The sequence below is a fragment of the Formica exsecta genome, unplaced genomic scaffold (assembly GCF_003651465.1).
Source record: "Formica exsecta isolate Colony F162 unplaced genomic scaffold, ASM365146v1 scaffold314, whole genome shotgun sequence".
NCBI classification, from domain to species: Eukaryota; Metazoa; Arthropoda; class Insecta; order Hymenoptera; family Formicidae; genus Formica; species Formica exsecta.
In genome coordinates this window covers 567,954-581,491 of record NW_021850397.1, presented here as the reverse complement: position 1 = coordinate 581,491, position 13,538 = coordinate 567,954, and the positions used below count along the sequence as shown (strand labels likewise).

Here is a 13,538-nt window from a genome sequence, read left to right as displayed (position 1 = left end):
AGAAAAATATATATATATATATATATATATATATATATATATATATATATATATATATATATATATATATATATATATATATATATATATATATATATATATATATATATATATATATATATATATATATATATATATATATATATATATATATATATATATATATATATATATATATATATATATATATATATATATATATATATATATATATATATATATATATATATATATATATATATAAGATGTAGATAAGAATCTCTCTCTCTTACCCACACACACAATATATGAGTCATATAAAATAACTAGATTATAATTGTTTGTATTCTATACAATAACATTTTCTAATAACGAAAATATAGTATAAGATTATCGTTACATATAAACCAAAATAAACTCTAAAATATTGTAAATATACCAATATATCAAAAATATATAAATTAATTTAATCTCTTACAAAACATAAAAAATGTTTCTGTAGATACCTATGATAAGAGAATGATATTCCTAAGACTGTTATTAAACAGCGGTCTAATATTCATAATTGGAGAAGCATTTTTTACGGAAAGGGAAAGGGAAGTGAAACATGATCCGGACCCAATGACATTCTTACAAAATGACGTAACACCGCTGCACTATGATATATATATCGAATTACAACAATTTTTGGAGGTAGAACCAAAAATCTTTTCTGGCAAATGTATTATATACATCAAGATCGATATTCAATTAGAATTCATAACTTTACACGCACAAAAACCACATATAGAAATACAATATATATATCTGGTCGAAAGACACTCAAATAAAACCTATGTCGGAATGCATAAATACGATAAAAAAAAGGATACTCTCTACATTTTTCTTCAAGAGGATATATTAAGCGGATATTACTCTTTGCATATATCATTTAACGGTTCTTTAGATGATGATGAAGTTTTCCTCAAAACTTTCTACATAAATGGTAATGGACAGAAAATGTAAGTAAAGATTGAGAGTATACTAGAAATGCTGAAAACATATTTCTTTTATTATTATATTCATTTATTACTGTTTTTTATAAGTCATTTCTGATATCGCCATCGACATAATTCATATATCAACATTTTAAATTGCGTACTATATAAGCTTACAATTAATGAAAGAAATTGTATAAATATATCTTTTTAATAGACACCTAATAAATTTTTTAGAGACGAGATCTCTTTTACTGAAGCAAAATAATTGTAAAATGTAATAATATTTTTGTAACATGTTTTGCATATATACATATATGTATATATATCTATATATACAAAACACGTATTAGAAAAATGTTATTACCTATTACAGTTAAAAAACATAATAATTGTCGATATAACATACTAATAACATTATAATAATAAAGTACGCGCACTGAAATGTTTTTGCTGTGAATTATTCTTAAAACATTATTCACACACATAAAACGCGTCTGTACATTTCCACTATGTACTAATCTCTAATGTCAGTAATAATTACATATTTTTTGTTATATAATATATGTTATTAAAATGTGGTAGGTGGTTAGTTGCAACGCAGACATTTGCAGCTCGACAATTATTTCCATGTTGGGACGTGCCGATATTAAAAGCGACATTCAATATTTCTATAAAGCATTATGATTCATATAAAACTTTGTCGAACATGCCAGTACAAGCAATAACGAAAGATAACAATAAGATGCAGTGGACACATTTCAAAACTCCCGCAATGCCCACTTATTGTATCGGATTTATACTGCACAATTTCTTTTTTATGCCTGATATAAATCTATGGTGTAAACCGCCATCATATTACGAACTATTGTTCGCAAATAACGTTATTCGAAAAATTACAACGTACTTTGAAAATTGGGAAACTTTCAAGAAAGTTCCATATATACAACATGTTGTAATCCCAGGCTTTCGATATAACATATATGACATGGACAAATGCAATCTTATTTTTTATAGGTAATAACACATAATAATAACACATACGCAATTAAAATGAAAAGTATAAATCTATTAACAACGTCTTTTAGAGAAACAACTGTTATTTATAATGAACGATTTGATCCCGTTGCTCGTAAGATAGAGGTGGCACGTTTAATAGCTCGCAAAATAACATATCAATGGTTGGATAATCAAATCAACTCAACCTCGTCTAATTTTTGGTTACACCAGGGTGTCGCAATGTTACTCGGAACAAATATCGTTAATAAGGTTGATTTTTTATATATACATATATGAATATATATACATATATATATATATATATATATATATATACACTCACACACATATATATACATATACATATAAACATGGGGCAAAAAATGCTTTCTTTAGAAATTATTGCTCAAAAACCTCTGAAATCGTGATTATTTTACACATTTGTTCAAATATCATGGAAAATGTGCGTCTTTTAACAAAAAGTTGAATCAGGAGGAAATCCGTAAAGCGGCTAGATCGGTCATTACTCGATGCCGAAAGTGTATTGAAGCTAGGGGGCGACATTTTGAGAACAGTTAGCTTTTTCACGTCTTTATTCATTTTCTACTATTACGTGCTATTTTAGTTTAAAAAAATTAATTTTATTTTCATCACCTTTTGCTCTTCCTTTGCATCAGAGGTTTTTGAGCGATAACTTCTTAAGGAAGCATTTTTCGACCCATGTTTATAGGAAATTTTTTGTTCAGAATTAAATTTCCTATCAGATTTCAAAGTCTGGCTGGAACGTTTGGGGCCATCCTGTATATATATATTGCTCTTTTGCAAAAAATGATTTAGACAGAACGGCACGTTTTAGCTTGAACTGAAAGATTCGCAAGTTTTTTTTTTTTATTAATCTTAACGATATCTAATCTTAAATAGTTACAAATGTGTAACTATTGTGTAACTGTAAAGATATTTTGTTTATCTTTTCGCTTAATTAAATATAAGAATAGCAGATTACTTTGCCGTTTGTCATTTCTCTATCTGATACTTGATTCTTTATTGATATTTCTTCATCCGACATTTTAACATCTATTATATTTGTCTATACTAATGGAAGAGTATTGACGTATAAATATCTAATAAAAAAACGGCAAATGGCGAAGTGCTCTAAAGCAAAATATAAGAAAATTATTTCTACACTAACAAGTTAGTATTAATTGTTGCTAATGCTAACAATATGCAGAAGTTATATGCTTTTCCGATTAAAGATATCGTTGATCATTTAGCTAACAAAATTTCCGTCTCCAGAGTTTTTCAGATTTCCGTATGATGGATCTGTTCGTGGTACAAATTCAACAAGAATCTCTCCGTTTAGATTCTGATCCTCATTTTCATCTCCCGTTTTCCTATCACATTAAAGGTAAGAACAAACAAATATAATTATATGTATAAATGTGTGTGTATATGTAAACGCCTTGTCCATAAATTTATAAACATAAATGTCACAAAATCATAAAGAAAAAAATAATAAATAAATTTGCTTTTTTTCTATTTTAGTATTCTAACGTTGTTATATATGTATAAGAAATGTGCATATATAAAACATAAAATAAATCTTTATTTAAAATATAATCTAGAAGAAAAGTATGTTGTAAACACTGTAATAAATTCGATTTAAATGTATTTAATCAGCGCACTTTCTAATATGATTTGTTGTAGCATCTGCTATATTGCGCATTTTGCAACATATTCTTACGGATGAGAAGTTCCAATATGGCATTGAGATATTTTATAACATGTCTACTATGTGAGTAATGCAATAATTACGTATTATAAAAATAAATGTAATTAATAATCTAAAGAATTGCATATAATTATATAATTATAATTTTACAATTAATTCTAAATTATTATACATATAAATCAAAATATTAATTAACATGTTCTGTGCCGCATGAATTACCGATGAATCACCCTTTCGTTTAAACCGTTTTGTATTTTGATATATGTTATACACATAGATAAAAAACGTGAATTCCTGGTAAATCACAGTGACTAAATGATAAGTTATGCAAAATTAAATTATGGCACAAAATGTGTTAGTAGACACAAATTATTGCTAACTCTACATTTTTCAATGCAAAATATATTATACAATATTTAATATAGCACAAATGTAAAATTTTATATATTTATCGAGTTTAGATCAACAACTCTCGATGATTTTTGGAAGGCTATGCAAAAAGCTTACGATGAAGAAAGTAGATCCGTATTAAATATAAAAGAAAAAATGGATCCTTGGACAAAGCTGGAACATTATCCTGTATTAATGGTTAGACAATACCCTAACTTGATAATATCGATAGAAAATATCAACAGTTCAGTTTTGGATAAAGAATTGAACATACTCGTAACCATAACTAAGGAGACAGCACCTGACTTTACAGTATCTATGGACAAACCTTCCACATTCTGGATATCTCTCTCGAATATTGCTACTTTTTATTTTTTGCACGACTTGAATGAATGGATAATAGTTAATACACAACAAATTGGTAAGTATTGATTATTAGTTTTACAATGCTTTGCAAAAATGCAATTTTGCGAAAAATCTTTATATTACAAATTTACGTATTTTAAAACAATGCAATTATGCAAAAACTATGTGTGACAGAGTCAACAAGTTTAAAATTTTAGATTAAACTAGATCTTTAGATAAAAAATATGTAAAAAAAATGAACTTTTCTCTTGTAAATGACAGATATGATAAATATTGTATTGTACAATATAATTTAGTCATTAATTATATAGTCAAAATTATGTTTAATAGTTAAGAATTCTTCCGCAGTTAAGTCTTAGGGAAAACTGATTTTTATCAATGATATTCGTATTGCAGTAAATAATACGAGATTCGCATTCTTATTTATAAAACGCGCAATTTTTTAAAATAAAGAAAAAAAAGATACAGATATGTAAAAATATTTTTTTCTAAATCTTCACACAAACACATAAAAATTTAGTAACTTAAAACATTTATTTTATGTGTGACAGGATATTATCGCGTTAATTACGAAACCAATAATTGGCTAAATATTGCGAGATACCTGAATAATATTACGCTATATAAGAAAATACATGTTCTCAATCGTGCTCAAATCATCGATGACGCATATTACTTCATGAAGACAGGCCAGATGAATTTATCCACATTCTTAAACCTCACGGAATATCTATCGCATGAGACAGATTATGTGGCATGGTATCCTATGTTTAAAGCTCTCGAAGACATGTCCAATATCTTTTTATTTTCGAGCGAAGAAATCAATCATTTAAAGGCAAATAATAATATATTTTTTATCAATAAAAATTATACATATGTATATTATATATATGTATATCATCACGTTTACGCGCTTGCCTCTAGAGATTCGGCCGAGCGAATCGCGGTGTAACGTAATGTTACATTGATAATTTTTAGGAAAAAATAGCAGAAAGTTTATATAAACTTCTTCAGCGTATAACATACAATGAAACACCTATCGACAACGAGCTTACAAAATGTTTACGGCAAGAAGCCGCTAAATGGTTATGTGTTTTCGGTCATCTCAATTGCAAGAACGCAGCCCAAATGAAATTGAATAAATATCTCAGACATAATGAAAGAAATGAGTAACTTTTTTTACAATTTAATTATGATTTTTTTAACTGTACTCTTTCTATATTTTTTATGTACAAATAATCAAAATAGATAATATAATAATACGAGATACATCAAATTATAATTTAAATTTTTATAACAGATCTTGATTTTTTTTTTAAATATTGTAGAATCTTACCATGGTGGAAAGAATGGATATATTGTAATGGTTTGACTGTAGCAAGTACTGCTATTTGGGATAAAGTATCGCAAGCATATACACAAAAACTTGATAAGAAAATATTAAAATTTCTTAGTTGTTCAAAAAATCCATTTGTTATGAATCATAAAATGCTAACAAAAGTGCCGAAAGATCATTTAGAAAAAATCCAACACAATGATTATATCTTTTATTTTCATAATATTATTGAGAAACATGCAAGAAATGAAATAATGCTTGTCCATATATTAGAGAATTTGATGAATATAAAACCCAAGTAATAATATTTTTCTTCGTAAATGCATACCCCTTTTATAACATATCAAAAGAAAGTTTGTTATACATATATATAATTATAACTTTTTGTTTTTTTATAGACAATTCAATACGATTACAGCGTTAATTGATATTATCAATCACGTATATTCTGAGAATGTACTTAATACGGTAAATTAGTGTGCTATCGAATATATTGAAATTTAAAACGGTTTATCATTATTATATATACTTCTCTACTTATAAATATTTTACATATTTTATTTGTATTATAATTTGTTTTTAATTATGCTAAATGCAAAAGATATGTTATAGATTTTTTATATTACAAGATTAAATTACTAATTCTTGACAACATATATCAAAATAATCTGTTTCAGATAACATCATTCGTAGAAAATACTTTGATGAAAAGCGAATTAACAATCATTACTGAAATGGTTTTTATTAACTCGGAGGTAAATTCTATAAATGTAAAACCTTCATTTATTAACATTTTAATATTTAAACTTATTTGTTTCTCTCTGTATATGTGTTATAAACATATATATATCTTATCTTAATTGTATTAAAAATCAGAAATAATATTGCATTTTATTTTTATATAGAAAGAAAAAGAAATTACTACTTTTATTAATGATAATTTGTTTCAGATAAATAAGTACGTGAGAACTTTAATGAAAAAACGAATTTTGTTTATCCATCACAAGATAAAAATACGCTTATCTCAAATCAAGAGTCAGAAAAGTCGTTTCCATTTTACAAAAAATGGAAAACAATGAATGAAGAGAATATAATCAAACTTGAATTATCAACTTATTAAATCCATGAATGATAAAAACCATGATGCATACACATATCCAATCTTTATCATGAAGTTCTATTTCATTTCTGGATAAATGTTTAAAAAATGAAAAGGATTTGCGAAATATTTTTAAGCTCATTTTTTATGTATAAGTTTTTTGTAGAATACGAAACTGATCAAAAAGATTGTAGCACTATCTCTAAAGATGTAATAATATATAAGAAATATCATTTGACAGATATAGAACATTAATATAACATTAATATACTGTATTTTATGTATATAATTTGTAAATTCAAAAGTTAGCATAATTTTTTTTGTTTTAAAAAGATTAGTCTATATATATATATATATATATATATATATCTATAAAATTAACTCTAAACGAATACATCTATCTCTCGGGAAACTTATGTAACATACACACATACACATACTTTTCACCTTTTATTTCTTTTATTACACTTAATATTTAATAAAAAGTGAAAAACTTTTCTGATATATTTTAAATGTGTTATTTTAAGATTATGGATATCACAATACTTTAATAATATATCGTATAATGTAACTCTAATCTTTTTAATTATTCAAACAAATATTATGCGCATATATAAACTTAAGTGCTAAATATTGTGTCAAATGTTTATTCATATTATTAGAGATCAAAGTTTTGTATAACGCTCTTTATTCTAGACATTTGTGCTGCATACATTAATTTTCAGTATCATCTCAACTCAGAAATAATATTTTTTATAAAAAGTTTTCTAACACAATAATGATAAAAAATGTATGCGTATATGTATAATGCTAGTTTTTAAAAAATCTGTGAAATGCTTCTTATTCTGAATATTTATACCAATGATTTATCATATGTTGTTATTATTATTTTTATGCAATTATTAATATTATATAATATTAAATATTTATATTTAATTTTGTTAATATTGATAATTTTATATATGGCATAAAAACTATGAATATATTAAAACTATTATTATAATATTGTTATGTTAAGTTTATATTACAATAAATTGCATAGCATAATTTTTTATACTACTATTTCTTTTATATACATTTTTATAATCCAAATTCTTGGTGTCATTAATTTGCGTTGTTTTTCACATGCAAGTTCTTTCAGTACTTCATTATGATTATGTATTTCTTATACAATTTTCTCGTCTAAAATCATGAGATTTTACATTCAATCGTGTCATAAAACTATATCAAAAACTATAATAAAATATAAAACTATTTTAGAATCAGTGCATTTTGTTTTCATCGTTTTTATGAACAAACTGAAAGCAAATTTTTCTGTATCAATATAAATAAGATTTATAATGTACTTCTTCAATTTTATCTTTGACAATCGCACATTGTCGAAAACTTCGAGTCATAGTATTAAAGTATACTTGAAATTAATCAAAAATTACTATTTTTCAGTCTAATTTATTGGAGACATGTATATACAGGGTGTAACTAAACAAACGCATATGGACAACACTATCAGATACACAGTCTCTCTACTCCGACCCCCGTCGTACCTTCTCTGTTTTCCGTTGTAGATAGGCGCTGATTAGTTAACTTTAACATCATATAACAACGAAAAGAAAGCTCAGATCAAAAAATGGTTCAGGACTTTTCGATTTGGATTGTTGTTCTGTATCTGATAGTATTGTCCATATGCGTTTGTTTAGTTACACCCAGTATAATCTTTAAACTAATATATTTATTTAACAATATAAACAAAAATTATATGTTTTAATATTTTTTGTATAAGAAAACTTTTGATTTACATTGATTACAGAATATATGAAAAAAAGATTATTAATTTTATATTTCTATAATAATTCCACACATATTTTCCAGTAAATCGTGATATAAGCAGCAAAAAACTATGTACTTATAAAAGAAAGTTTAAATACAGAATACAATTTCTCCATTGTTTTCGTGCATTGCAAAGTAAATTACATTAAATTGACAAAATTTAAATCTACCTTATTATATATTGATTCGACGTTCATGGATTACAAAAACAATCAAATAACCTTGGAATCTGTTTACATTAATAATATTACTTATAATGTGTCAGATATTTTGGAAAAGTTAATTTTCAGCAGTCTGTCGTAATGGTAAGATCGTGATTATATATGCATACTTTCGCTATTAACAGTTCGTGATAATAATATGCTAATCACAATCAACTTTAAAAAGCTGTATCGTAATTGCTAGATAATTTCAATATACAAGGTAAGTTACTAAAAAAAAAACATTTATATATCTCTCTTTAATAAAGCCGAAAATGCAGGAATATAATTTAAATCATTTTAAGATGTAAATTTAGATAAAATATAAATTTGACAAGCACAGTTTTCTTTCTAAAAGTAATTTTTATGAGAAATAATAAATCGTACATATAATATAATAAAATGCTAAAATGACCTTGGTCTCTTAGACATTTAATATCAAATCTAAAAATTTGTTTGTTTAAAAGAATTTAAATTATTGTATATTTTATTAATCCGTTAGAGAGACAAAAAAAAATATTTCATAATCTTAGAAACATTTAATGGCGTTTGTACATTTTGTTTTATAAATTACAAAAGTATAGTAAATATAAACATATACATATGCATATAATTCTTAAAATTACATTATTAACATAATAATAGATACTACTAATTTTTGTTGTTAAGAAAAATGTATATAACAAAAATGTATGTGTGAACAGAATAATCGCTAATATTTATTTTTTATTTGATTTGCTTAAAGAGCATTTGGATAAATTTTATTTCACTAAATAATAACGATCAAATGTATATATAACATGTATATATATAACACAAGATCAACAATAATACTGTATCGAAAGGCATATGATAGAACATAGGTCGTATGACTTTCAAAGTATGTCAATAATATATCTTTTGAATGCGTGCGAACAATTGCTATAAATTTAGCGCACTTATCTTCCAAAATTAAAATACATCTATTAAATTAGATTAATCTATGTTCAATTTAAAATTTCTTTTAAAACAAAATTAAATTCTTTAAAATCCTTTTCCTCTTTCTTTTCGATTTATTAGTAAATTGCGAACATTATTTTGGCCAAAAATTCTTTTAAGTTATGGCAGAGACAAAATTCTTTGCAATAGAAATTTTCTATTAATAGAAAAAATATTTTAAGATGTTGAATTGTATACGAAAATTTCATTCTTTGGCTATTAATATTTAATTTAAAGACTTAACAAAAGTTTCTGCTAGTGGAATCTAAGACAGTTGCTTTTAATATGTAGTAATTATCGAAACAACTCACGGAATATTATGACATGTCTTAAAGATTGACGTATGATATGTTGTGTATTGCTTGTCATTTACTCACTTTATGTAATATTTTAAAATTTAATTTTGTTTCAACTTTTTATTGACTGTTTATTTGTTTGGTATATACGCACAACCGGTGTATCAAAAATTATATTGTGAGTATCAATAAACATACGATTAAATTTAATTAATTTAATTAGCAAAATTACATATAATGGAAAAAGGAGAGCCTCGGTTTTATTTTATTTTTCATTATATATTTCATTTTGACAAAGAAAGAAACGTTTACAGATATATATAACGAGAGAATCGACATGATGTTCTTAAAACTGTTATTAAACAGCGTGTTAATATTCATCGGAGAGACAGCAGCTTTAATCAACAACAATTGGGAAAATAATTCAGATTTAACAACTGGACACCGTTTACCAGATTATATACAACCAACCCATTATTTACTAACCTTCCAATTTTCCAATGTAGAAGCAAAAAACTTCTCCGGCGATTGCATTGTACAAATCAGAATAGAACAACCAACGTGGAACATAAGTTTGCACGCACAACAACCACGAATAAAAATAAAATACTTTACTCTTATGACGAATGGATCATATAATCATTATATTCCAACGAATAGTACGTATAATAATGAAAGTCACATTCTCATCTTTCATTTCTTCAAGGAAGTATCAAAAGGAGATTACATTCTCCAAATGAAGTTCGACACTATTCTAGATGATGGAGAAAGTATTTTCAAAACTTCCATTGTAAACGAAAAAGGATATGAATCGTAAGTAAATATTGAGTGTGTTAAAAATGTTAAAAATACGCCTGTTTTATCATTATGTAAACATCATTTATTACTATTTCTATATAAACTTTTTTCGATATCATAATATGTCGATATTTCTCATGATATGTCAATGATTTCAAAGATCATATCTTATCCTATTTCTATTCTTGCGTAATATATTTTTGCTTTGAAAGATTTAAACATAATTTGAGATATATATGTCTGTGCGTAAGACATGTAATTTGAGTTATATTTATCTGTGTAAGACAATTTTGCATATTAAAAAATGCTAATTATTTCTTTTTTTTTTTTTTTTAATGCACATTTTAGAACTGAAAATATAAAACATATTGCACATTATATATTTGTATGTTAATATATGATATACTCCAAAAGAATTGCCATATACCATAATGAAAAAACATGTATTAATGCAATATGATAATTATATATAATAATATTATTATAATAAGGTGTACTAAAATATTATTTTTTAAACCATTATTCATAAGATTTATTTATACATTCTCCATTCTATACCAATATCTAATAACAGCTGATTGAACATATATTCGTTATACAAGATATTCCGTCAAAATGTGCTAGGTGGTTAATATAAAACATATTGCACATTATATATTTGTATGTTAATATATGATATACTCCAAAAGAATTGCCATATACCATAATGAAAAAACATGTATTAATGCAATATGATAATTATATATAATAATATTATTATAATAAGGTGTACTAAAATATTATTTTCTAAACCATTATTCATAAGATTTATTTATACATTCTACATTCTATACCAATATCTAATAACAGCAATGATTGAACATATATTCGTTATACAAGATATTCCGTCAAAATGTGCTAGGTGGTTTTTGGCAACCTCTTTCCAAGCAATTGGCGCTCGACAAATATTTCCATGTTGGGATGAGCCGACATTTAAATCCATCTTTAGTATGAATATAAAGCATCATAGGTCGTGTATAGCTTTATCGAATATGCCAAAAAGCGATTTAGGAGAAAGAGAAATCACTAATGATGTAATGATATGGACACACTTCGATTATAGTCCTGCGATCCCCACCTATCTCGTCGCATTCCTAGTGACTTCAAATGTCTCGTACCAAGTAGCGAAATTTCCTCAGGAAAAAGTCGGGATAAACATATGGTGCAGATCAAATTTGGTACCGCAACTAAAGTTTGCGAGGAGCATTATTGCACATATTATACTGTTCTTTAATAAAAATACGACATCTAAAGAATATTTGGAAGACGTTTCGACAGTGCAACATGTCCTGATTCCGAGTCTTCTACATAATAGCATAAAAAAATGGAAACTCATTTTTTATAGGTAATGCACATAATTAAAGTAAAACGAATAATAAAGTATTAATATTTAAAAAAAATATATACGGTAATGTAAAGTACATTAATAAGTAAATTACATTATATTTTATTTCAAGACATTTTTTATAAATAAATGCGCACACTTAGAAACACTACATTATGATTTCAAAAAATATGATTTTTTCTTATTATTTTGTCTTATGTGTGTATTATTCTTATGTATCTACATACATAAAGTAAAGTCATATAATTTTAAAATGTTTGTTATTTCACTAATATATGCTATTTTCTAAACAACTATTAAACATAGCAGCAAAATTTATTTAACACTTGAAGGTCATCATATGATTAATAATATTTATGAGATAAATATAAACTTCTCAAGTCGCAATTTATTTCGTCCTTTTAAATGAAAAATACTTGCTACAAATCATTTTACATCATAAACTAATATATTGGAATAAAATAGAGAATTGTTAGCATTTACATATTTATTATTTATTTATAGATTACTTATTAATTATTTGTTGATAAACATATCTGTAGGAAAGACTGGACATAATCGTATTATAACAAATGTTTTTAGGGAAACAGCTATTATCTATGATGATGAAGTAGATTCCGTTGCGCACAAAATACAAATAGCGCATTTAATAGCACGCGAAATGGTACATCAGTGGTTAAATATTCGAATGAACCCAGCATCTTGGTGGTCTTACCATTGGTTGTGCGAGGGTCTTGCTACGTTATTTGGAATAGATATCATCAACAAGGTTCTTTTTTTATATGTCAACATAATGCTATTTCGTTTTTCAATTAAAACAAAGTGCTATTAACATAACGATAAGGAGAAGTTCATAACTCTTTTTATTAATCCGTTAATATTATAACGCTAATTGTTATGTGTGCAATATTTCCAAGTTTTTTATAAAATTGGAAATATAGAGAATACTTTAGTTAAAATACGGTACGCGTTTTAATTTAAATATACAAAAAAATACACACTTCAATTTCTTTTTTATAATTCCAGTGCTATATAATTCCAAATAAGTTATATCGTATGCACTTAATTTTAGAGATATTTTCTGTTATATTTTTTTACTTAATAAAAAATAAAAATTTCGGCAGTAACAGATATAGCAAACAATATCGCGAACAGTAATTGTGCACAAATAGTATACTCT

The 13,538-nt window shown here is 25.3% G+C and overlaps 2 protein-coding genes across 3 annotated transcripts in view; both read left to right on the top strand.

The window, feature by feature from the left end:
* LOC115237970 (aminopeptidase Ey-like) overlaps window positions 1-7,138 on the top strand; it is an 8,368-nt gene extending 1,230 nt beyond the window's left edge. Inside the window, exons 1-13 of one of the 2 annotated variants that reach the window (XM_029811402.1) lie at window positions 611-672; window positions 770-980; window positions 1,542-1,973; window positions 2,045-2,225; window positions 3,249-3,360; window positions 3,660-3,747; window positions 4,146-4,495; window positions 4,992-5,275; window positions 5,419-5,609; window positions 5,769-6,074; window positions 6,175-6,244; window positions 6,454-6,531; window positions 6,727-7,138. In XM_029811402.1, the coding sequence (XP_029667262.1) occupies window positions 823-980; window positions 1,542-1,973; window positions 2,045-2,225; window positions 3,249-3,360; window positions 3,660-3,747; window positions 4,146-4,495; window positions 4,992-5,275; window positions 5,419-5,609; window positions 5,769-6,074; window positions 6,175-6,244; window positions 6,454-6,531; window positions 6,727-6,855 (2,379 nt within the window). In that variant the 5' untranslated portion in view covers window positions 611-672; window positions 770-822 and the 3' untranslated portion in view covers window positions 6,856-7,138. Of the gene's footprint in view, window positions 1-481; window positions 981-1,541; window positions 1,974-2,044; window positions 2,226-3,248; window positions 3,361-3,659; window positions 3,748-4,145; window positions 4,496-4,991; window positions 5,276-5,418; window positions 5,610-5,768; window positions 6,075-6,174; window positions 6,245-6,453; window positions 6,532-6,726 lie in introns of those variants that run through there. The other variant, XM_029811401.1, reaches the window with a different exon arrangement.
* Window positions 7,139-8,981: 1,843 nt separating this feature from the next.
* The window catches only part of LOC115237936 (aminopeptidase N-like), a 13,226-nt gene continuing 8,669 nt past the window's right edge, over window positions 8,982-13,538 (top strand). The window contains exons 1-4 of the mRNA XM_029811335.1: window positions 8,982-9,125; window positions 10,491-10,989; window positions 11,876-12,358; window positions 12,941-13,127. Of these exons, the coding sequence (XP_029667195.1) occupies window positions 10,514-10,989; window positions 11,876-12,358; window positions 12,941-13,127 (1,146 nt within the window). The 5' untranslated portion in view covers window positions 8,982-9,125; window positions 10,491-10,513. The remainder of the gene's footprint in view (window positions 9,126-10,490; window positions 10,990-11,875; window positions 12,359-12,940; window positions 13,128-13,538) is intronic.